This window comes from Prionailurus bengalensis, chromosome E3 (genome assembly GCF_016509475.1).
Source record: "Prionailurus bengalensis isolate Pbe53 chromosome E3, Fcat_Pben_1.1_paternal_pri, whole genome shotgun sequence".
Taxonomy (NCBI): Eukaryota; Metazoa; Chordata; class Mammalia; order Carnivora; family Felidae; genus Prionailurus; species Prionailurus bengalensis.
The window spans coordinates 24,513,230-24,539,095 of record NC_057357.1 but is presented as its reverse complement, the minus strand read 5'-3'; the positions used below and the strand labels follow the sequence as shown (position 1 = coordinate 24,539,095).

The window sequence follows — 25,866 nt, the reverse complement described above, 5'->3', positions numbered from 1 at the left end:
ATCCACAGTATTGGATTTTGTCAGAGGATTTTTCATTGCCTGTTGTCTATTCTTAGAGCAATTACAGTTTTATAAATGGGGTAGTGACTATAAAGGGTAATTTGTTAGAAGTCTTTTGCTGAATGATCAAGAGTAGCTTCCTGTTCATTCTTGAGCATTCTGTGAATCCCTTCTTTATTTCCAAAATTATAATAAAATGCTTTATCATAAGACAAGCTCTATCCCCCAAGTTTTCTTTTCAATGAAACTTTTTACGGTTTCAATTTAAAAACAATTACGCAACTTCCTGGTACCTACTCACCCTATGCTGTCCCTTTTTCTGGTTCAAGCAATTTCAAGGTTAGCAATTAAGTGTCAAAAACTTTTAACTGATTTGCTTCTCTTAGACCTACTAAGTCACTGAGCTCCAAGCAGCACCTAGAAAGGATAGTGTGTGGAATTATTATAAAGGTTTGCTCACTTTCTATTCCCCTCCCAACCCCCATATGTCTCCATTCTGCCGGAGACAATCCCAAATTATAATGCTGTTTACCTATGTGGAGATCACAAGATGGGCCTAATTATTGGATGATTTGACAGAAAAGGGTACAGCTTCTTTGAGTGCTCTTCTTCCACTCTACCAAAAGAGTTATAGTCAGAATTAGCATTGAAGGTACGGGGGACTACAACTCAGTTTTCAGAAAACTGATTTTTTGCTTCATTTTCTTTGAACACTTTGGTTTATTTCTAAAAATATATCAATGGCAAAACACAGGTTGCAGGGGCGCCCGGTGGCTCAGTCAGTTGAGCGTCTGACTCTTGATTTCATCTCCAGTTGGCTCAGGTTGTGACCCGGGGTCGTGGGATTGAGCCCCGAGTCAGACTCCACACTGAGCATGCAGCCTGCTTAATAGCCTGCCTCTCTCTCTCTCCCTCTGTCCTTCTCTCTCCCTCCCTCCCTCTGTCCTTCTCTCTCTCTCCCTCTCTCCCTCTCTCTCTCTCTCTCTCCCTCTCCTCCCCTCCCTCCCTCCCCGCCTCCCTCCCCCCCCATCTCCCCCTTGCCCCCCCTCCAGCAGCCCCATCCACCTACACGTGCATCTATATCCTCATGTCCAGCTCTGGTCTACCTTTCCCACTAAGGCAGCTTCCCATAATGTCTCTAGGAATTTTACTGACTGTCCTCAAAAAAGGCACTTGTTTGTGGCAAGTGCTGTGATTTTGAGGTTAATGTGTTTTTGGTGGTGGTGGTGTTAATGTTTTTGCTCAAATTGAGAAAGTAATTAAGACCAAAAAAAGATGCAGAAATCTATTATGTTTTCAGTAGTTACAGGAATTTCTTTTCTTGTGTTTTAGACAACAGTTTTCCCATTTGTAGATGCTCTTAAAGGGAGAAACAAGCAGTTTTCACTCAAAAGTAACATTTTAATTGTTCTTCTTAATGAGGAAGAGAATACAATAAATACTTTTCCCTTCCATATCTAGGTTTCTATAAATCAGTTCACCCTAAATTTGATAGAGGGGTTCCTTGGGTTTGACATAAGAACATGTTTATGTAAAAATAGCACCTGATGTTTTACAAAAATCGCTTTCATGTTATTTAAATGAGAGAGGGGGCCTTTGAAAAGTTTCCACTAATGCCTTTGCTCCTCTGCTGAAGCATGCTGGTAATGGTTTAGCAATCTGAACAATTGTACGTTGTACAAATTGTTGAACTTACCAAATGGGGGAGGACCTACCAGTTTTCCCAACTTTTTCTTGAACTTAATGGAAAGGTATTTATATTATAATATTCTTAGGCTTTTTAACTTTAATAAAATATGTTCTAATATTTAATCCATTATTTAATTTTATCTCTATATTATGATTAGATATTTCAAGTTTGCCTTCATTTTCCTGAAAAGTTTTTCTCCTCATCCAAAATCAGATAATGTACATTGGGTCTTGGATCTGAGAATAGAAAAGTTCCACTTCTTTCTGCTAGTATGTAAGTTCCACAAGAGCAGGAACCTCATCTGTCTTGTTTGTTATTTCTCTAGAGCCCAGAACATTGCCTGACACAAGTACTCCGAAAAGTATTTGTTCAATGAGTGACTGAAAGAACTGCCTCTTGTGGTTTTGTGATTTTTTTTTTTTTAAGTTCATTTTGTATGTTAAGTATGACTATGTTGTGAATTGCAGAATGCTGAATAATAAGACTCGGTGAAATAAATGCCTGAGCGATCCACACAGAAATAAGATGACTCAGGGGGTGTTGGTGGGGAATATTCCCTGGAATGACAAACCCACTCAAGTGTTCCCACCTTTTTGCATCTCCCCAGGAGCACTCACTGTGGGCCTTGTGCGACAGTGTCAGACAATCCATGGACGAGACCGGACGTGCATCCCACCTCGGCTTCCCCCAGAGTGGGTCACCACACTGTTTTTTATCATCATGGGAATCATTTCATTGACTGTCACATGTGGTTTGCTGGTGGCTTCCCACTGGCGAAGAGAAGCTACAAAATATGCTCGATGGATAGCCTTCACTGGAAGTAAGTAACCTGTGCTCACCAAATTTGTCTAGAAGGCGCGCACTTTGGTAGTTTAATGAAGATAATCCAGAATCAGTAATAAGGACTCCGTAATCATCAAAGAGCACCCCCACTCTGGCCATCACATAGACTCTGCGCAGCCCCGTCAGTTCTTCAGGATTCTCACCACAAGACCAAGACGTCTGAAACCTTAATTGCTTTGTATAAAATGCTATCTTAATGAATTTTATTTTTGCTCACATTGTAACATAAGTGTTCCAGGTCTGTGGCTCAGAGCTACCCCTAACCCAAGTCTTTTACTCTTCTTAAAGGTATTGGCATCCTCTACCAAATAAAGATAAATCTAGAAGAGAATATACAGAAGTATAAATTAGATTAAGGTGGTGATTTACTTTTCAGTATCATTAATTTGAGTTTCTGCTATGAGTTGTTGTGGGACCATTGAAAAATCAGCACATATGGTTGTTTGATAATTACTCATCGACATTTCTTACTCCATTAAGCTATGTCCCATGGTATGATATATATTATACATTCTCTTGTACTTTGCAAGATTGGTTTAATTTCCCAACACATCACTGGCTTTTCCCAAATTAAAAGCAGCAAAAATGCACAAAGGAAAGATATCTCTGTAATTTTGCCTTCTTGTTTCTTTCTCTGTAAAGTAATTTTGCTCCCCTTCCCCCAGAGGGAGAGGACATTTGTCAATGTCTGGAAACATTTTTGATTGTCACAGTGAAGGGGATCCTACTGATATCTTGATAAGAGGCCAGGGATAGGGTAAAACATCCTACAAATGTGAGGGACACTCCCCACAACAAAGACTTATCTGGCCCAAAATGGCAATGGAAATGTATTTATATTGTAATATTCTTAGGCTTTTTAACTTTAATAAAAGTTAAAGTTATATAAAGAACAGGATAACTAACGGTACTTATGCCAAATACCATGGGGTTTGACATCTAATTCAATGCCTTATAATTATCTCAGGTTTGCATAAGCTTTAAAAAATGAATATTATAATACAGCTTACTTTCACTTGATATTTTCATTTAGAACTTGTATGGTAGGAGTAAAACACAACCCCATGTCTCCCCATTAGTGTTAGATTAGAACTCATTTTATCCTTAAAGACCCTAAGATAGGAACATTAGTTCATGAGTCTCCATTTCTCCCCATCTCTCTGTGAAACGCTTTAATGTGTATGTTTCTGGCTCTGTTTTATTTTTGTCTACATATCTCCCTTAGTTTTAAAACTTAGATCAAGTTGCCTTTGACTAAAAAAGTCTTCATTTTTGTTAAGAAATGTGAAACAAGTTGAAGACCTGTTTGAGGTCAAACAGACCTTCTGAGACCATTCTTTTCTGTATAGTAGGGTCCACAGGCAGTTGTAGAGACAGTGCTGCTAAATTAAAGGGTATTGATGAAGAATTTAAAGAGAATTGTTACTCACAGATACAATTACTTATCAGGTAGAATTCATTCTTTAAGAAGTAAAATAAAATCAAAGAAGGAGTATTTAGTTTATGGATTTTTAACTTTTAAAAAGAATATGTGCATATGGTACATAATTCAAAGCCTAAGAAAGGGTCACTAGGTGAAAAGTAAGTCTTACTTGTGGCTCCATCACCTAGCTACTCAATACCTCTTTGCTGGAAGCAACCATTGTTACCAGTTTCTGGGATTACCTACCAGAGGTGCCCTGTGGATAGAAACGTATATGTGTGAATGTTCTATAAATAATATTCTGTTTATACTGTTCTGTACCTTGGGTTTTCAGCTCAAAAATATCTCCTAGTTAATGTCATCTAAGCCAGCACAGAGCTGCATTACTCTTGTGTGCTTCCTTCAACAGGTTGTTTTTGTTAACAGAGCTAGTCTGCTGGGGTGGCAGTCTTCAGAGAGATTGAGCTCCCCCTGGTGTTTCCACTCAGCCTTTGAAAATGTACTTTATCTCTATTTTATATATTTCTATTCCACTTAAATTACAGTTTTGGTCAGAATGTCAGGGTAACATTTTCTGATAGGTTTACACAGTGGGGAACTATCAGAGGAGAGTCGCATGTGATGCAGCTTGCCTCTGAGAGCAAGGGTAACAAAGGTGTGTTTTTTTCTTCAAGTCTGACCCCTTATCCTTTCCTCTGCCACTGTAATTTACATTCTCATCTCCCAATACACCCAATATCTAGCTCTCACCACCAAGAAATCTGTGCCATGGAAGATTTGAAGCTATTGTCTTTACAGGCTTATTTAGAACCCAAAATTTAGTTGTCAAAAGTTGATAGGTATTATCAGCATTAATAATTTTTTTTTAATTTTTTTTAACGTTTTTATTTATTTTTGAGACAGAGAGAGACAGAGCATGAATGGGGAGGGGCAGAGAGAGAGGGAGACACAGAATCGGAAGCAGGCTCCAGGCTCTGAGCCATCAGCCCAGAGCCCGATGTGGGGCTCGAACTCATGGACCATGAGATCATGACCTGAGCTGAAGTCGGGCGCTCAACCGACTGAGCCACCCAGGCGCCCCATTAATAATTTTTTTTAAGTTTATTTATTTTGGGGGAGAGATTGAGAGAGAGAGGCAAAGATGGAGGGAGAATCTCAAGCAGGCCCCATGCTGTCAACTCAAAGCCTGACGCAGGGCCTGAACTCATGAAACTGAGATCGTGACCTGAGCCAAAATCAAGAGCCAAACACTTAACCAACTGAGCCACCCAGGCACCCCTACATTAATAATATTTTAAGATCTAAAGTAACTTCACAGGTCCCAATAGCTTAAAAGAAAACTCATCCTGGAGCACCTGGGTGTCTCAGTCAGTTGAGCATCCGACTTTGGCTCAGGTCATGATCTCACAGTTCGTGGGTTCAAGCCCCACATCGGGCTCTGTGCTGACAGCTCACAGCCTGGAGCCTGCTTCGAATTCTGTGTCTGCCTCTCTCTCTGCCCCTCCCCTGCTCATGTTCTGTCTCTCTCTCAAATATAAATAAATGTTAAAAGTTAAAAGAAAAATAAAAGAAAAGAAAACTCATCCACTTACATTAAATCTTCCCAGAAGTATAGAGAACCTAATTCTTTGGATTAAAAACCAAGATTAGATCAAATAGGAGTTTATTGCTTCCTTAACATCTCATTAAGCTTTTTGTAACTAACTTGGAAAATATTTAACTATTGTAAAATATTAAACTCTACTTTAAATATAGTCATATTAAACTCTACTTTAAATATAGTCATTAAATGATTACTCCATTGTAAAAGATAGATTTTATTTTATAGTAGAAAATAGAAAAGGATAAGAATGAAGTTGGCACATTAACAGAATGAACAATTGTAATATCTGTGTATCTCTAAAGCACTTCTAAATTATTTGTTTCTTGAGATTAGATTAGTCAACATTAAGAAACAAGTTGTTTTTAAAACAATAACTTTATCCCATTGTTATCTATTAGTTTGTGTATACACATGTAGATTGTGATTTCATTTTACTTACCAAACCATATTAAGGCAGAAGAACCATTAGAAATTGGTGACAGATGACACTGATAACTGGGCATTGACAGTACTAATAGTCTTTCCTGCTGACTATACAACAGAAAGGCCAGAAAACCTAATACTTGACTCTTTCACTTGTCCTGTAGTAGGCATCTGAAAGAATACAAATTCACTTATGTAACATTATTTGGTGTGGTTCGTTGGCCAAAAAGAAATAGTCTCTATGTCTGTCTATATAATATAAAATAATCCACCTAAGTGGTGCAAAGCAAACAGAATGCTGAGGTGTTCCTTAAACTAGTGTATTAATTAAGAAAATGTTACTTCTTAATACCTTGGATATTGCCCTAGAGGTATTTCTTCCAGGAAAAGATTCCTAATTGGTTTTTTAAGGACTCACCTATTAAATTTGTTGATTGCTTAACACAGAAATAATTTAGGACAAGTGTTGGCTGGTATGTTTATCCAGGACTGTGTATTCCTGATACAGAAAAAAGTTATGTTTAACTTGGAAAAAGTTTCTCATTTGGTTAATGATGGAGAGCTTCAAACCCTTCACATGCAGTGAGTATAGTAACCTATGTTCACATTACACTGAAAAAAATGTTTCTGCCTCCAAAGAAATTTGAATGACTGTGAATATTTGACTAATGTGCTTTCAAAAAGCATAAAATATTTCCTTGAAAAAGCTAGCCTATCAATAGGTAATTTGTGTTCGCTAAGAAGAGTGTTTCTTTGGTAGCCCAGGGGAGCAAGCTGTTTGCTAAAATAGAGGGCTGTGGAACTCTACCCAGATACTGGGTTTTCTGATACCTTTCTAGAAACATTTTAGCAACTAATACACAGTATTTCATTGTGTTTGTATACAAAACTCAAAAGAGTGTCCTCCTGTCCCACTTTAACCCGTGTGTACTCAGAAACCTGAGAGAGACTTTATTTTTTTCTAGTATTGTCCATAATGAGAGATAATGAGAGAGTTTGCTAATCATCTCAGAAGGCTGAGATTCTTTCCACTAGATGATTTTAAATCATTAAGATAAATGGTACTATATTTGTGTGTAGCTTTTCTCCATTTCTAATACCAAGAGGAGCTGAGAATTAACAGGATAATAACTATGATGATCATCATATGCAACATTTATTCATCACATACTGTCAACCTGGCACCATGCCAGGGACTTGACATTGTTTTGTTTATCCTTCTGGTATTTACCCCATTTTTAAAAGGAAACCAGAAGTCTAAGATTGCTAAGCTATAAATAGTGGAGCCAGAACATAGCCCCTATCTGATTCTAGTCAGAGCCCTTAATCACTACATTAAATGGTCAAGTATAGTTTATGCAAACACCTGAAACTAATGTAACACTGTATGTTAAATATACTGAAATTAAGATTTTTTTAAATTAAAGTTAAAAAAAGAATAGTCTACGTAAGCACTTAGTAGGTTTGGAAGCCTTTCTTAATGCTGATATTCAAAATCATCCTAACACTTAACATAAAAGGCTTTTACTGTATTTAATTGTTAGGCTTTGTGGATATTATGTGATATATAGCATATGTAAATCTTTTGACAAGTGCGCCGTGTTTTAACAGGTTTGACCACGTTATCAACCCATAACCCTTCTTCTTTTAAACTTCCTTTGTGCCAAATTTTCATTGTTTTCTTCATCACCAAACCATGTTACTAATGTTGTGTTTTGGTTTGTTTTACAGTGATCCTTTTCTGTATGGCTGCCCTAATATTTCCAATAGGATTTTACATCAATGAAGTCGGAGGTCAACCTTATAAATTACCCAACAACACAGTAGTTGGGTCATCATACGTACTTTTTGTCTTATCAATTTTCTTTACTATAGTAGGACTTCTATTTGCTGGCAAAGTTTGTTTACCAGGCTGATGAATGTCTAATTTGCTCAACTCTTTTATTATTTTTAATTTTATTTTATTTTTTTATTTTTGGAGGGGAGAAGACAAAGGCAAGGCATCTGAGCAGTCCTCTCATAGGAAGATGCTTAGATGAAACTGATGCCGAAAAGGAAAAAAAAAATGCTTTGATTTGTTCTCACTATGCACTTTGGATTTAAAAACAAAACAAACAAACAAACAAACAAATAAGGAGAGCCTTTTCCATAACCAAATACAGACAATATTGACTAAATCTCCTGAGCATATTCAGGCAGTCAGGTCTGCACTGTGATAGCAACCTAGTGAAGGAGAATGCTTTATAATGAAAAGCATGTGGCCCTTTGTGACTCTGTTGTTCCGTTTTTAATGTCTAACGATTAATTGAGGAAAAAAAACAAACTCTAAGTATTTATGAATCATGGTGGACCAGAGGCTTACAAGAGAAGTTCACGTGGGGCTGGCCTCACCTCCTAAGAAATTAGTATTCACAGCTTCCTTGTAATGGTATGAGCCTTTGGTGCCAGAATGATTTGCTGTTGCATTACTACACCAAGAAGCCAATAGATCAAAACTTGTTTGCTAAAATGTATGTAAAATTCCTGAAATTCCCTATTCTCTGTGTACAAAACAAAACAAAAAAAAAATCAAACACTAAGAAACATGTTGGGGGTGGGTGGGTGGGGGAAATATTCCTTATATTTATATAAATATATATATAATATATATATTTTGCTGATGCAGTATACAATGTGTATATATGTGTGTGTGTGTGTATGTGTGTGTAAATTTATATACACACACATGCAAACCGTTCCTGGAAGAGAACTCTGAATGCTTTGCTAGCAAAACACTGTGGTGTGCAAACCTAGAACTCAATAGAAAAAAAAGCCATTTATCTGAAGGCTGCGTAGTGGAGAGAGTCTTCAGTTTACCTCATTCTTTGTAGCAGCCCTTGATTTTAACAGGTTTTTGTAATAGGTACAAATAATCCCATACCTTTCTAGGTCCAATTTTAAGTTAAGCTAAAATTCTTTGTAGGGTTAATTTATTTGTATATGATTGTAGAAGGTAAGATCATGTAAAATGTTATAATTTGGGGAATCTTGACACTATTTAAATTATTGGCAACTGTTGTCTGTTGTACAAAGGCTCTCTTTTTCTACTGGCTTAGTCTGTTACACAAATAATGCATTTTCTGTGTTCAAGCACACAACTTTACATAAATACAAAGTTCACTGCTAATGTCAGTTCATAATATTTTGGCTATCTACAACACTAACTTCACTCTGCTATAAAAGTGAAATTTGTGTTCATCTGTATGCATTATTAACACATCTCCTTTACCAAAAACCGGAGCAATACAATGTTTTCTTTATATGCTATATGCCTTTGTTTGCTAGAAGCTAACATTTTTGTATTTACTTTAAAGGGCTGTACTAAACCCACAGCTTTACGTTTTCTCCTAGAAGCATTGCCACTAACCCTTGAATCCATAATAGTTTTAAAATACAGTATTTCTCTTCTCCACGTTTCCATGCTTTCATATCAGTGCTTAGTTGTTATTCCAGGTGAACACTATGACGATCTCCTGTTTGAGATGTGGGGCAGGAGGTTCTTTCTTGGCAATGGAGCTGAGTTTTTCTTCTTTTTAGTGAAATGGCAACCCAGATGTCCCTATCCAGTAGAGTTAGAGTCCCGTGTAGTCCATGCTTCACACAAACAAATGAATGCACTGTTTTTTCAAAAGAGCTCAATTATAAATTATAAGATGATTACTTCCGAGATGTGGCTGCCTCTTCAGATATTCAAAGAAGAAAATGGAGGAGCCTGACGTGTTTCACACTGGCTTGTTTGACATTCATATATCTTACTGTTAACTCAGCAGTATTTTATTGTGAAAGAAAACCCCAGTGTCCCAGCTCACTCAGGAGTCAGAAGAGGTGAACCACCACTCTGGTGCATTTCTTGAGTATTCTGGGGGAATGTCACACCTTTCCTTCCCAGGGTTAAAGAAACGTCTTGGGAAATGACTGAAGGAGACCGTTCTTCCCCAAGTATTATCATGTCTAGTTAATTCTGAGAAAACCACTGGATGTGTTCTATGGACATTTGGGATTGCACTTCCCATTGTGATTTGATTGGTCCTCAGTCAAATGGATCACTTTGAAGGGAAGTTTTGGTTGTCACCATTAATACCACTGAGATAAAGTGTTAGCAAAGTATGGTTCAAATTAATTTATGATATGATCAAGAGCTTTTCTCTTCCAAAAGATGAATTTTATTGTAAATAGTTTCTCAAAACATTTTTAACTGGATCACAAGCATGGGGAGAGAAAGTTTCTCAGCTGCTAAGAATTTCCCCACTGTTTACTTCTTTCACTTACAGTGGTATTGCATATAAGATTACATAATGTAAGGTTTTATTTGTATCTATTACCCAAACCATTAAATGTCTTTAATTTCCTCATTGTCTTGGAGGTCCAGTGCACAAAGGGCTGATAGGGGAACCCTCCCTCTAACCAGTCAGCACTCTAACCCAGGATTGAGATTGTCCCATCAAGTAGTATGTGAAGTCAAATCTTTGTACTCTTCCAGACCAAACAATGAAATGGATTCATTCATTTAAAATTCTATAAATTCTGTAAGTGAAAAGATAGACAACTGTCAGCAGTTGCTTTTTAAAAAGATCACTATAATAAGTACTACATAGTACGATATTAATTTATAGCAGGAAATCATATCTTGTAAACTGTATATAAAACACTGTTTTATGGTGCAATCATTTGTCAAACTTTTGTCTGTTACATTGTTTTTAGAGTGTGCGCATTCTTCTCAGACCTAAGAACATCACTGTAAAATCTGCTGAAAACTGTTTATAGGTTTTATTTGCACAAGACTTAATTAGTTTGAAATTTTTGGAAGCTCCTATTGAACATGCCTAAACATCTGTAAACATGAAAAATCTTGGATTCATTAAAAGCAAACATTTCAGTATGATTTTTCCCAAAGGTAATCCATGTTCTATGTTGTTAATGTGTGTACGTAACTTTTCTGACTCTTATACTTCTTATCCTATTTTCTCTTCCATTTGTTTTGTTTTTGAAGAATGGCTCCTCTTTTTTTTTTTTTTTTTTTTTAATGTTCTAAATGACCAAAACACTTCATTGGTTTTTACCCTTCTGCCTAAAGCTTTGATATCCCTGCTTGATGTTCTGTGAATTCACTGTTTAATCTCTTAAGTAAAATAATAAACAGTCCTGGTGACATACAATCTATTGATTTAGAGGAAAGGCCCTGAAAAAGTATTGGAAACTAACTTTAGATATACTCTTAGCTATCATTTCGCATCGTGGGCTTCATGGGAAGAACATGTTGCATTTATTTTGTCTTTATTAAAAGACTACTAGCCACAAGTTACTCTGATTGTAGTAACTGTTTTATCAACCTGCTTTGATCTTCTTTTAAAAATTAAATTTACATTCACAATTCAAAATAGTAAGCTGTCTTTCAGAACTAATTTTTGAAGGATAAAAATATGTGAAGGAAAAACATGGCCTCTGTAGGTTGCATTCCCTACACAGGACTTAACTAGTTGTATCACCTCAAGAGATTTTAGAGTTTGTGATCAAGGTCTGTATATTACCCCAAATTTTATTAAGAATTGTTTTCTAATTGGTTATAACATTTTTCAATTAATAATTTCAAAACAAATTGTTAATACAAACTGTATAAAATGAACATAATTTTCTTCACTTGTATTTTTGTTATTGAGCAAGTTTATCAAAATAAATTGTCTACTAAAGAAACTAAAAAGGCTTCTATTGCTTTGAAATAAGCTTTGATTTTAAGATTTTACTTCAGAAGTTGAATTCTTACAGAGGTTTTACCTATTCACACAGTGACAGTGCCGTGCCTCTTTGTTTTGTTTTAGCATCGGGCAGGGGGAAGGTCTCCGTCTCTTTTTACACTCCTGCTCCCAGCTCCTTCCTTGGCAAGAGATGCCATTATTCTAGAGTGTAGATGAGGCCATATTTACCAATAAGAAGAGTCACTCAGCAGTAAAAAAAAAAAAACAAAAAACACATATACACATGTATGTGGCTTTCTCTTCTGCATCATATTTTTATGGACTGGGAGAGATCTACTGAGCCAAGGCCCTCAAAGCCAGCCGTCTTGTGTTTCTTCCTCACACATAGACCTAAGCCATTCATCTTTGCTTCTGTTTCTACTTCACTGCAGGCCAAAGGATCTTAACTTCTAAGATTTTTAGATTGGGGTTGAAGGAGAGTACAGAGTCTCTAGACTCAACCATGTGCGCCATCACAGCTTTACTGCACCTTTCTCGAGGGGTCTTGGGATTAGCCCAGCTGAGTAATAGCTAATAATCAAATAAAGCACTGCATTTACTCTTTGCTGCTGTTTCTCCTTTATATGGCCTTTACAGGAGACTCATGGGGAGTATGAAGATAAAGACAAGATAGGATTTGGACATCCTTGAGTTCTGGATCATGAAGGCATCTTATCTTCTTAGGGTGGCCAGTCATCCCCATTTGCCTGAGACTGAGGGGTTCCCTGGGACATGAGACTTTCAGGCCTATAACTGGGAAAGTTCCATGCAAAAGGGATGAGCTGATCACCCTATCTTTATACCATCCAAATCTATCCTGATGTATAACACATGAGAGGTATTTGAAGAGTTCCGTAAATATTAATCGATAGATCAATTGGAAATTGTAATAGTAGACTTCCACTGAACTTATAAGACAGCAGGAGAAAACACTTTTCCTTCTTTTTGGTAATAATTTAGGAAAAAACAGACTGGCTTTAAAAACAGTAACATGAAGGCACCTGACTGGCTAAGTCGGTAAAGCATACAATTCTTGATCTCAAGGTTGTGAGTTCAAGCCCCATGTTGGGCATAGAGCCTCCTTAAAAAACACAGCAACAAAAACCATAATAACATGAGTCCAAAAACACATTTTGACTTAGTCTTGCACTAACTTTGTTCTAACCACCGTATGAGAAGATTTTAGGAAAAATACCAAGACTAAAGGACTGGGTTCCTCTTATGCAAAGTCAACTCTTCTGGGTCACAGTTACCCAGCAACAAAGTAAAAGTAGGTATTTATAAATGGAATCAAAGATAGAAAGCATAATGCTGTATTACTTTTTTTTTAGAGTTTTGGTTCTTTTCCCAGGAGGAGAAAACAATGGGATGGCATTTTCAAGCACATTCAAGTTTTCTACAATTCAGTCCCAGTTCCACTCACAGACTTATGACCACCCAAGAGTAAATTTCAAGAAGAGATTTCTCATGAGACTCATAAGATTGTAGAGCTGGATGAAATCTAAGAGAGCATATCCAGTGTTAACTTGTTCGAGATGAAAATGAAGGTCAAGGCCTCAGAAAAGTATACCGACTTTCCCAAAGTCACACAACCAGCAGAGCCCTCAACCCAGGAGAAAATGCCTTTGATAAATAGTCATTGGGCAGTTGACCTAGGACAGCTGTTCTGGTCTACAGCCGTCTGAACCAGTCTTCTTTCAACTTCGATCTACTTCGATCCACCCGAATAACTTCTGCCAAAATAAGCTTAACACGAAAGCATATCGTTTCTTTTGAGTTCCTGTCATTCCTAATCTGCAGAATGCAGTCCCATCTTCGTTAACATAGCTTCATGATCTGGCTTTCGGTTTTGTTTTTTCCCCACCACTGTATCTTTTTTTTTTTTTTTTTTTTGTAGTTTTATGGTTTTATTAACACAAATACAATGTGCACATAAGCTGCTTGTCCATTCATTTTCTTCGCTGGCGCAGCCTGGCATTAGGATTGGTGACTCTAATGGACAGTTGGGCTGTTCTTTCCACAGTGGCTTTGTGGTTCTAGGAGGAGACAGTCTTACCACTGTATCTTTTCATCCTACGCGGACAAGCCAGCTATTCTCCATTCTTTCACTACACCTGCTCTTTGTCTTAGTTGTGGCTGCACTACCTCCTTCTCACAGTTTTCCCTAATACCTCTCATATTTGCAACATATTTAAGTTTTTTGTGCTTTCTCTCTTTGTTTATACCTCTGTAAAAGAACTTATTTGGGGCAAGTAGAGTGCCTGGATTCAAATCCTGCTTCCAAAATTCTAGCTGTGTGACCCTTGATAAATCACTTAGCCTCTGTGAGCCTTGGTTTTTTTCACCTATAGAATGGGGCTAATGTCGTAGGGTTACCATCGGTTCAAATGAGAAAACAAGGAGAGCACCGGGCACATAGTAAGCGTTCAAATGTTAATTGCTGCTGTTCTTATTTATAAATACTTGATCACTGGATTACAAACTCTTGAATGCAAGGAATGTGGCTTTCTCATTTTCCTTAGAGACCTAGCACAGTGATTTACATGTGAACTGAATTATCATAATTAAATTTGGGGCTAGGTTACAAAGAAAAATTATGAAACTGTATTTGAAAGACCTAATCTCCTGTCTGCCAGGATCATTTCAGTGAAATCCTTCATAAAAGCAGAGGCTTTCCTAGATCAGCCTTTCATAAGTAAGTGTGGTTATTTTATTGGTAAGTATTTGACCGTGTAATACGCCAGTTTCTTTAGGATGTAAGACCTAAGACCATTACTACTCAAGACCCTTTGGACTCAAGACCCTTTACTACTGAATTCACAGTGCTCTCATGTGGACACTAATGCAAAAAGGACCAGGATGATGCAAGCACCCTGTTGATACTGAGATAACTCTCTGGAGGCTTCTTTCAAGCTTTTGGGTCTCAGCTATCTAGAAGCCACAGATTTGGTATGTTTCACAAAGACTTGGTTCTGCCAAGATGGTTTTAATTATTTCTGCTAAAAGGAATAGACTCAAGGATTTGATCTCACTTTAAATGTAGTTGTCCCCAACTGGCCATTTTATGGCCTTTTGGTAAATACTGCCATTGTATTTGGTCATCATTAAATCAATCTCTATTATCTGTCAAGGCAAGTCACTAAAATAAATGCAGTCTGGCACTATTTTCATGTTGTTTAAATATTTAATTTACTTGCCTTAGACAATTCAAGTATTAAATAAAAAATTTTAAGTTTATTTATTTTGAGAGAAAGAGAGACTGGGGGAGGGGCAGAGAGAAGGGAAGAGAGAGAGAATCCCAAACAGGCTCCACACTGTCAGCGTGGACCCCAACATGGGGCTCAAACTCAAGAACCCTAAGATCATGACCTGAGTCAAAACCAAGAGTCAGATGCTTAACCAACTGGGTCATGCAGGCACCCTTCCTAAATAATTTTTTTTTTTTTAAACCTCATTCTTTTACATCGCTTCAATCTCTGTGGCAAAATGCAAATGCAGTTGAAGAACCAATCAGAGAAAACCGTTTCTATTATGATAAATTGATGATAAATTGTTCTTGAGGAGAAAACAATCCATCCACTTATCTAAGAAAGCTTTTGACTACCTCATATTTTACTAATGTCATTAGTAGCAAAGTGAACTCGTATTGTGGTGTCACTCCCACTCATGCCACTCTAGCATTTCACCTCATTTTTACATCATCAGAAACATTTTCTTGTCTGAAGTGCTGTTGTGGAGACGAAAGTTACCATAACCCTAAACTGGGGCAAAGGATTTTTTTTTTTTTTTTGGTACAGTAATACATTTGTAGAATTAAAAAAAAAAAAAACTGTAAGAGATTAAAAGTCCCTCCTCAACCCACCTTCCAGAGATTATCACTGTTAACAGTTTATTAGGTATTCCTGCAGATATTTTGCTATAGTTACAATATATGTGTGTGTTACAATATCATGTGTGTCTATACGCATGTTGTATACATGTGTGTCATGGATATGTCCTGTTCAGTTGTTTTAACAAAAACAAGATCATATTATACATACCTGTCACTACTTTTTTTAACTTATGGTGGACATCTTTGTTCAGTAAATATAAATCTTATGCATTTTTAGTGGCTGTATTGTGTGTGTGTGTGTGTGTGTGTGTGTGTGTGTTGATTTACTTCCTCCCTTTTTGATGTTCATTGTTGTTTCCAAGTTTTTTGCTATTACAAATAATGCTGCTATGAACTCAGGTCTTAGGTAACAGAAACTTCCCAAATATCATGATAACTAACATTCTAACTGAAGCATATCAACTACTGTATTAAGGCAGTTCATAAATTTTTAAATATTGTGTTTAAGAGATAATGGCATTCAATTAAGAGTTTGGAGAAAGAAACTAACATTAAATTCATGCTATTTTTTTTAAGTTTATTTATTTAGTTTTGAGAAAGCACAAGTGGGGTAGGGGCAGAGAGAAAGGAAAAGAGACTCCCAAGCAGGCTGCACACTGTTGGTATGGAGCCTGATGTGGGACTTGAACCCACAACCTGTACGATCATGGCCTGAGCCAAATTCATATGCTTAACCAACTAAGCCACCCAGGTGCTCCCATGCTATGTGTTTTTCCATATGTCCTCTTAATCATCCTCCTAAGGTAAAGTAGAAGTGGTATTTTATAGACCAGAAAACCATGGATCAATTTACCCAAGGTGAACAATTTATCCAAGGTTCAGTAACTAGTTACTATTGAATCTGGGTTTCAAACCTAGGTTCTCTGACTTCAAATCGAGGACTACCTCTGCTGTCCTGGCTAGTGTAAGGGAAATAAAAATAGCTTGTCCCAGTTGCATGATTTCTTGGCTCAGACATGAACAGCTGAATCTATGGTTTGCTTCTTCTGGATGAGGAATGCAAACAACCATAAAAGGTAGTCCTGCTTAGAAACAACCTATAAATGTTATATGTTTTGTTGAGGGGAAAAGTATGTAAGTTATTATAAAGTTGTGTTTAATCTTCCATCATTCCCCTCTCATTGTCAGACTTTCTGCAATCTTGCTACGTGGTAACTTCACTGATTGGTGAACTAGATGACGTCACCCCTTGATTTTACTGTTTCCCTTTTGGGAATTGTGTACCCAGGAAAATTTTCCCACACAGGCTATATCTTGTCCCCTCTGTAGCACTTAAAAGAACACCAATTAACTAGATCCCTGCTACCTTGTTGATAGGAAATCTACTGGCTATTGGTTTACCCTCGGGTCATTCACGGGTTCATGACCCAAATATTAAGAAGTCCCCTCTAACGTGTTGGGATGAGCACTAGGTGTTGTATGTAAGTGATGAACCATGGGAATGTACCCCCAAAATCAAGAGCACACAGTACACACTGTATGCTAACCAATTTGACAATAAATTATATTTTAAAAATTTTTTTTAATTTAAATTTTTAAGAAAAGAAGCCCCCTCTAGTCATTTGTCATCTTTCTACACTTATTACTAGTGAGACATCAACTATTCCAGCCTGAATGGTGCAGTAGTTCGTGTCCATCCCACACTCGGGCCATGGCGAAGTTTGGTGAGCTGGGAAGACTTTCTCCCTGGACTGAGGACGCATTTCCTCTTAGACCTTGGCATCTCAAAGTGTTGCTAGCAAACAGTAGGTCTCTAACTCCCTCTGATTTTCAGATACCTGATTTCTTGACCTCTGTCTCTGTCAGTAACAATGACCTTTCAGTATTGGGTTTTGCTTCTTGTAAAATGTTGAAAAATCTATGTATCCTGGAGCAATGGGAATGGTGAGGGTATTAAACTACATGTCTTGGGCCTTCATGTCTTCCCAAATGGTGTCTCAAAGCTAGCCAGCCCCTTCTACCCAGGATTTCCAGTAGGGTGGGCACAAGGACCCTCACCTCTTGTTCACAGACTAGCTATTGGTTGGTTGCTTTCGGCCTTTTCTGACCTCCTTACCTCTCTCTGATCTCCCTCCTCTCCTGCTTTGTTGGGTGTCACCGAAATGCCCTTCCAATGCCACACTACTCTCAACCCATGACTACTCTGCCCACAGTAATGGGTAGGTAAACAATGTCGATTTTGGAGGGATTTGTTGTTTCCCATCTGGCCTAAAGGAGCCACTAGTAGTGTCAACATTGGAAGAGGTACTCTGCTGTATGATGGTTACCACAAGTAGCACATGCTCTAAATTATAAAATCAAAGGTTCATAAAGTGAAGATAGTGATTTGAGAAATTACTTAGATGAACTAAGTAGAGATCTCCTAGCCTTTTACAAGCTGGTAGACATTGGGTACATCACTTCTCTCTTGACTTCCATAAAAGGAGTTGAGTTGAAGAGGTCCCCAACTATGGGTCAAGGGCTGGTTACATCACAATCACCTGGGACCATTATTAAAGATTCCTGTTCCCACACTCTACCACAGTTCTGTACCAGTCTCCCAAATGCGAATGTATGTATGTTTTCTTAGCAAACAACCCATGGGCACCTGGGTTTGGGAACCACTGCAGTGGATGGTATCTTATGACACTGAGAGGTCACTGAGCCCGCAGCTGTATTAGCCAGGTTTGGATGAGGACACACCTGGTGGGGGTGAAGGAATGCCAGGCCTCTCTCAGGGTGTGTGCTGGGGAGACCCCAGAGAATCTGAGGAGTAGAGACAGTTACCACCTTTCACGCCTGACCTAGCGCCTTGCAGGCTCTCTATCTGTCTTCAGTTCCTACCACAGGATGTAACCTGGCTCTGTACTGGTCTAAACTAGAAATAGAAAAGAAGTCCAAACCCTGCTTCCAGGCTTTTGTAAAGGTGGAGAAAAGCAGAGTGCCTGGGGAGAGGTTGTTATCAACGACAAAGTGGTAATGTCCTCCCTGGGGTGAGGGCAGGTTTTTTGGTTTTTGGTTGTTGGGTTTTTTTTCCCCCCTGTCCCTGCCTCAGGCTAAAGTGGTGCAGTCTGTTACCTTGGAGACCAGCTAACACTTCCTGGCAGGGCGAGCTTCACTGTGGAGTCGCTTGGAGGAGCTTAGAGGAAGTGGGAGCCAGGAAAAGCAGAGACCTCTCCTCTCCCAGAGATGGAGAAATAAATGAAGAAATGCAGGTGAGGGTGAGTGTCACAGGGTTGGCAGGGTGGCAAGAGAGGGTGAGGCACATTCAGACGCTAAGCTCAGAACCGAGTGAGAAAGCTTTAGGGAGCCTGGGCCCTTAGGCCTCCGCTCCCTGCAAACCAGGCACTGTTCCAGGTGCTGGAGGTGCAACAGTGGACAAGGAAGGAGTCAGGCTGCTTGGGAGAAGGACGGTGACAACTTGGTGTGAGGCAGCCCCAGGCGGGTGGCAATGGGAGGAAATGATTTCCTTCCTGGGGCCTGGAAGGCAGCAAATGGGGTTCAGGAAAGACTTGCTGGGTTTTCTTGTCAAACAAAAAGGGCAAAGGGCGTTTCTAGAAGTAGATCCAACTGGAGCTAAGAAGGGTATGCAACAGCAAGGTGTATGTAAGTAGGGGTTGCCAGGGGCCATAGAAGGGTAAGAGATGATGTGGAGAGGTAAGAACAGGTCCTGAGGGAAAGTAAACCTTGCAAAGAAGGTTCAGCTTGATTACCCACAGGCGCCGTGGCAGTTTCTAAACAGGTGAACAACTGCACGTCGGAAAAATCATTGTCAGTAGAATGTAAAATGCATTGGATGGGGGCAAGACTTCAGTTATTTGGCCATTCAAAATACAAACCCTGGGGATGGTTTCTTCTGGATGTTTAGGAGAATCCAGCTATTAGCAAACCGGGAAGTTAGGGGGAGCTTTTCTTTTATCCGCTCACCAGAGCTATCTCCTTTTGCCCACAACGCCATCTTTTTTTTTTTTTTAACGTTTATTTATTTTTGGGACAGAGAGAGACAGAGCGTGAATGGGGGAGGGGCAGAGAGAGAGGGAGACACAGAATCGGAAGCAGGCTCCAGGCTCTGAGCCATCAGCCCAGAGCCTGACGCGGGGCTCGAACTCACAGACCGCGAGATGGTGATCCGAGCCGAAGTCGGACGCTTAACCGACTGAGCCACCCAGGCGCCCCACAACGCCATCTTCTAAGGGCCAGCTTCCATATTCTCTTCCCCACCTGAGCTCGGTCCCCCAGGGTAATGTGACCCACCTTTGTCTGAACTCTGGACCTGCCCTGAGTACATTTAGTCAAATGTTTTTTTTGAGCAGCTACTATGTTCTAAGCACTGATTAGGTGAAAGTCTAATAGAAATGAACGTAACTAAGTCCCTGCCCTCGTGGATCTTTTAGTGGGTTGATGGGCGGGGGCAAACAGTAATAAGCAAATTTGGAGCTTGTCAGATTATAAAACAAAACGGGCTCTGGAGAAAACAAGGCAGGGTGGAGGGGGTGCTCTTTGAGATGGGCTAATCAAAAGAGCCGTCTCTAATTGGGTTTCATTTGAGCAAAGACCTGAGGGTAAGGGCTGTGTCCAGTTCTCTCTGCCTCCCCAGTACCAGCTCTTTCTGGCATCCCCGCAAACACCCTAAAAACATTCGTGGAATGAATGATCACTTTATGCTGAAGTGCTTGAAGAAGGAGCATGTTATTCTGATGCTGTTCTACATTTCTATAGTACTCTGTATTTACAAAGCTCTCTGATATTCTCAATTTCCTTTGACCCCTTGACAATTGAGTTGAAGCAGACCAAGCAGTTAACAGTAACCCCATTCCATTCAGCAGATTGAAGAAACCCAAGTTCTGGTGCTTTCTGAAACACCACACCCTCCTCCATCAGTGACCACATCGATCACCCTAGAATCCCATCCTCAAGTAGGCCTCTGAGTTCATGATTGTTAATCATTCACTGAAAAGAAGGAACCGGAGCACTGTGGGGCATCCAGTGTTCGCAAGGCATTTCTATTTCAACAGTCCCTGCCACTGGTCTCTCAGCCAGGCGTACTGAAGGAAAGCCAGTTGTTTTTTAAACATTTTTTAGCATTAACACTGCCACATTATCTTGGTGCTTCCCAGATGACAAAGCATCCTCTCAATAAAAGATTAAAAACCCCAGAGAGAAAAGCAAGTTGCCGAACCATCATTAAGCTATTTTATTTAATGATTTCATAAGAACACACGCTTTTATTTTTCAAGCTGCAACTCCATTTGGAGTTTCTCACTTGCTGTGTCTTGGCCAATGTTTTTTTGGTTGCAAGTAACAGACCCCTAAATGAGCTAGCTTCAGCAGAAATATCGGGAATTATAAGGAACGGGGTTTTTCATGGAAGCCAAGAGCAGAAGGTGAAGGCAGCTGTCACAGGTGCCTGGGATTACCATTTAGAAGTTCCAGAACCAAGGCAGTTTCTTGACCTCCTCCTCTCCCTTCACCTCCCCTCCCCCAAATATTTATTGCTAGCCAGTCCCTACTCTCATGTAACTTACAGTCTAATGGGAGAGAGACACCACAATTTAAAAAAAATCACACCAATGGATGTATCGTTCTAAATTAAAAATAAAGTATTCCAAAAGAAAGCACAGATCTATGAAAGTTTAGATAACACAAAGAAACTGGAAATAAAGTGGGAAGGTGAAGACTTCCCAGAGGAATTGACACTTATGCTGCAATACCAAGAATGAGTGGGGGAAGTGAGGAGGAGGTAGAATGCTCCAGAGCAAAGACAGCACATGAAAAGGCCCTGGGGTTAAAGGAAATGTATACCATTCTAGGAACTGAAGGGAGGAGTTGTGGGGCACAGAAGGGGGGCAGGGAGCAGGAATAAAGTGGGAAAGCTGGAGAGGTACAGCTGGGCAGCAGCCAGATCATGCCAGACTTCAAATGCCATCTTGAGGACCTTCATCCTAGAAATGAAGGGAAGCCTTAGGGAGAAGAGGGCGTATGACATTCGATTTGTGTTTTTAAAAGCTCACTCTGACTGCTGTGAGAACAGACAGGATGGGGGTCTGGAGGGGGCGTCTGAGGGGATGTAGGGAGGCCAGTGAGGGTCTACTGCAGTTGTTTGTGGCAGAGATGACAGTGACCTGGATACCGAATGTCACTGGAGACAGATAAGTGGAGAGATTTGAGAGAAGGAAAGTTAACAAGATTAGGTGATGGATTGGATATGGGGAATGAGGTGTCAGGAGTAATTCCTAGGTTTCTGACCCATGTGAATAGATGGAGAGTGGCTGTGTTCTCTCAGCTGGAGAACAATGAAAAGACAATTGGTCTGTAGGGAATAAATGAATTCAGTCTTGGACACGTGAATTTGAGGTACTTCAGGAGGAAATATCCAGTGTCGATGAATACACGGGTCTGCAGTCAGAGTGGGAGGTCTGAATTTTTGACATACATTTTGGGAGTCATTGATGTATGTAGGTGGTAGTTGAAGCCACGGGCAAGGAAGGGTAAGACCACCTAGGAAAAGCAGATAGAGAAGGGAAGAGTGTACAATTTAGCCTCAAGGAACACCGACCTAAACCACTTTAACTGCTCAGGTAGAGAAGAGCGAGCCTGGAAGGGAGACCAGGAAGGAGCCGGCAGAGAAGGAAGAAGGCAGGAGAAAATAGCCCTGGGGAAACCAAGGTGGGGATGACCACTCACTACTCTTGATCTGAAGACAGGCTTTTCCTGCTTCTAAATGTACATGGTGGCCCCATAGCTCGTAATTCCGAATTCCCAGGGAGGATCTGATGGATCCATCTTGTTCCTGTCCACTGCTGACTTGCTGATCAGCTGTGAGGAGAAGGCTGCAGGGTCACCTCTTTGAGTGTAGATGGAGTTCGCAAAGAAAAGAACTCAGTCTCATCTCAGTATTTGCCCCTCATCTCTCTCTTCTTAAAGTCCTTATGGTCACTCATTGCCCTCTCCACCCAGTTCAGCCCTCACCGTGCTCTTTACATGGCCACTGAGGACCTTAGCTATCCAAAAATAGATCCCTTGCCTGATTAGTCTCCATCATATCATCCTGTTCACATCCTTCCTAGCACTTGCCACAATTCCTGTATACTCTAATTTAAAAAAAAAAATCATAATGTTTATTTTTGAGAGACAGAGACAGAGCGTGAGCAGGGAAGGGGCAGAGAGAGAGGGAGACATAGAATCTGAAACAGGTTCCAGGTTCCGAGATGTCAGCACAGAGCCTGACGTGGGGCTTGAATTCACGAATTGCGAGATCATGACCTAAGCCAAGTCGGAAGCTTAACTGACTGAGCCACCCAGGTGCCCCGTCTATATTTAATTTTTTAACATCTGTCTCCCCCTCTAGAATGTAAGCTCTCTGAGGCAAAGACAGATATCTAGCTCAGTGGTTCTCAACTGGGGACAACTGTGCTCCTCCATGAGACGTTAGGCCATGCCTAGAGACTTTTTTTTTTTTAAGTTTATTTACTTTTTGAGAGACAGCATGAGCAGGGTAGGAACAGAGGTGGGGGTGGGGGGTGGGAAAAGAGGATCCAAAGCAGGCTCCGCACTGAGAGCGGACAGCCCAGATGCAGGGCTCAAACTCATGAACTGTGAAATCATGACCTGAGCCAAAGTTGGATGCTCAACCACTGAGCCACTCAGGCACCCCTTGGGACATTTTTTTTTAAGTTTTATTTATTGAAGTAATCTCTACGCCCAACATGGGGCTCGAACTCATGACCTTGAGATCAAGAGTCACATGCTCCTCCCACGGAGTCAGCCAGGCACTCCATAGAGACATTTTGGTTGTCACAATTCGGGAGGCAAGAATGCTATTGGCATCTAGTGGGTCGAGGCTTAGCAGCATCCCACAGCCTCACAAGCAAGAATGACCCTGTCCAAAATGTCAACAGTGCTAAAGTTGAAAAGCCGCTGTTACCTTGTTCACCATATCCTCAGCACCTAGCACACAAAGCCTGATACCTAGGAGGTGTTCAATAAGCACTTATTAAATGGATCAATGACAGGAGAATTGAGTTGACTATAGACACCCCAAGGCTGTTATCTCTATGCTCCATTTATCTTTCTCTTTTCTGGTATTCTGTTTTCTCTCTAGGAAAATAAGTGTTGGGTGTTTTTATAATGGCTACAGATACTAGTCATGTCTTCCATGGTCAAGATGATAAGTTTCTGGAGAACCACTGGTAAGGATCTTTGATTTTTTCAAATGAAAACAATAGTAACAACATTTTGTTCAAGACAGTCGATGGGGGAATACTTGTCTTGAAGCGAGACTGGATAAATGGTCATGGCATCATCTTATGCCCAAGGGCTTCAGTTTTCTCACTACCAGAACCATAGAATAAAATGTCTTATGAACCTGGAGCCCACCTCTTATCAGGACTCTGCAGGAACCCTTCCCATTTACCATAGGGAAATAAAAATGTCTCTGGAGAACCTGACAATGTGGAGTCAATGTCTAGTGCTGGGACCTTGATCAATCGCTCACTGTGTGTTTTGTAGTGTAAGGAGAAACAATGACAGAGATTCAAAGAAGCACTTGGACCAGAAGGATATCCATGGACTCGGCCAAAATCCAGACAATGGACTACTGGTTACACATGTTAACCAGACACAGGATTTACTGGTAAAAACCATAGTGCTTTAAGTGAGTCACAGTGCTTACAAGTCATAGTCAGGGAATGCAGAATGTGTTATTTCTTTCTTCACATATGATCTTGGAGTTAAAAAGATTAGTTAAGCATTCATCTCTAATCCTCTGCCTTTATTTATTTGTTTGTTTATTTATTTATTTATGAGAGTGCAAGTGGGGGGAGGGAGGGGTAAAGGAAAGGGGGAGAGAGAGAGGGAGAGAGAGAGAGAGAGAAAGAGAGAGAGAGAGAGAGAGAGAGAGAGAGAGAGATTCTCAAGCAGGCTCCACACCCAGCATGGAGCCCAATGCAGGGCTCGATCCTGCAACCCTGAGATCATGATCTGAACCAAAAGCAAGAGACAGATGTTTAACCATATAACCCATCCTCTGCCTTTAGAAATGACAGGCATATCTATGCTTTTATGCAAATTCTATAGCTTTTTTGGCCATATCATTAAATATTCAGGAGTATATGAAGATTGTCTATATTATCAAAGCCTGAAGACTAAGGAATGTAATTCTAAAATTCCCCTTTCTAAGATTTGTCTTTCTGTGAGGATCCCCTAAAACCTAGATCCAAAAATCCATTTCAGAAGTACTATCAGAGCAAGAGCATTATGGCAGGAGAATTAACTTCTAGAATAACCAGAACTGTTGTTTTAGACTGACTTTTAGGTTTTAGTTCATGTCAATGAACTATTTTCCCACAATGGTGGCTAGAGTGTCTAGAACTCAGAATTCACTCTACTACAGAAACTATTGTGATCAGGAGTTGTTAGGTACAAGTCTGGCCTATAATCATCGACCTCATCTACACAAGAGTTTAAAGATGATACCTTTGAAACGATAATCAGTCCAAAAACAATACAGTTTTAAGGCTGGCAATTAAACAATCAGGAAAATGGTCCTATTTTACTTTTCTCAAGTATTGTCACTAATAGGAAAGCAATTTTAATGAAAAGAATATGAGGAAATGTCAGTAGAGTCTTGAGATTCTGGGGGATTCTTTCAATGACTTCAGATGTTGATAATATGGGTCTTTGCTTCATCTAATTTCATGTCAAATACATGACTTACCAGGTGTACAAGGGCCACTCATACAATTATCAGCCACAGCTGGGACCTCCTATACCTCACAAATGAATAGCAGTGGGAAAGATGGAAAGGATCACCCCAACGTAAAGAGCTTACGACTCTCTATGTAAAGCACATACCTTATTATATGATCAGTATGCCCTACCATCAAAATCTATAATGTCTATGTGTTAATGGTGGACCTTCAAATATTAATGATACAAAATCCATGCCCCAAAACATGATATTTTATTTCAAATTCAAGTGAAATGGAAGAAAGGTGAATTCTCAATCCACCATGCACGGAGTCCTCAGCCAGGGAGTCAAGTTGAGTCCTGAAAGATGGAGAGAGTGACATCTAGTGTTCATACTATGTAAAGCAGGGTTTCCCTAAATGTGAGATGGGGGGGGGGGGGGGGGGGGACCATGATTTTAGTTGATGCTGTTCAAAGGCAGGACATTAATTAGCATAAAATCACACGAGAAATTTACCTTTTGATCAGTTCTCCCTCAATCCTTTATCAGAATAG

General features: G+C 39.7%; 2 protein-coding genes across 6 annotated transcripts in view; both read left to right on the top strand.

The window, feature by feature from the left end:
• MOSMO (modulator of smoothened) overlaps nucleotides 1-8,569 on the top strand; it is a 61,869-nt gene extending 53,300 nt beyond the window's left edge. Inside the window, exons 2-3 of the mRNA XM_043560325.1 lie at nucleotides 2,298-2,510; nucleotides 7,714-8,569. Coding sequence (XP_043416260.1) covers nucleotides 2,298-2,510; nucleotides 7,714-7,898 — 398 coding nt within the window. The 3' untranslated portion in view covers nucleotides 7,899-8,569. The remainder of the gene's footprint in view (nucleotides 1-2,297; nucleotides 2,511-7,713) is intronic.
• A 51-nt stretch (nucleotides 8,570-8,620) lies between these two features.
• Nucleotides 8,621-25,866, top strand: part of VWA3A (von Willebrand factor A domain containing 3A) — a 71,205-nt gene continuing 53,959 nt past the window's right edge. For 3 of the 5 annotated variants that reach the window (XM_043560321.1, XM_043560320.1, XM_043560317.1), the window contains exons 1-4: nucleotides 8,621-18,196; nucleotides 18,732-18,845; nucleotides 23,726-23,813; nucleotides 24,133-24,256. In XM_043560321.1, the coding sequence (XP_043416256.1) occupies nucleotides 23,752-23,813; nucleotides 24,133-24,256 (186 nt within the window). In that variant the 5' untranslated portion in view covers nucleotides 8,621-18,196; nucleotides 18,732-18,845; nucleotides 23,726-23,751. The other 2 variants (XM_043560318.1, XM_043560319.1) reach the window with 2 other exon arrangements.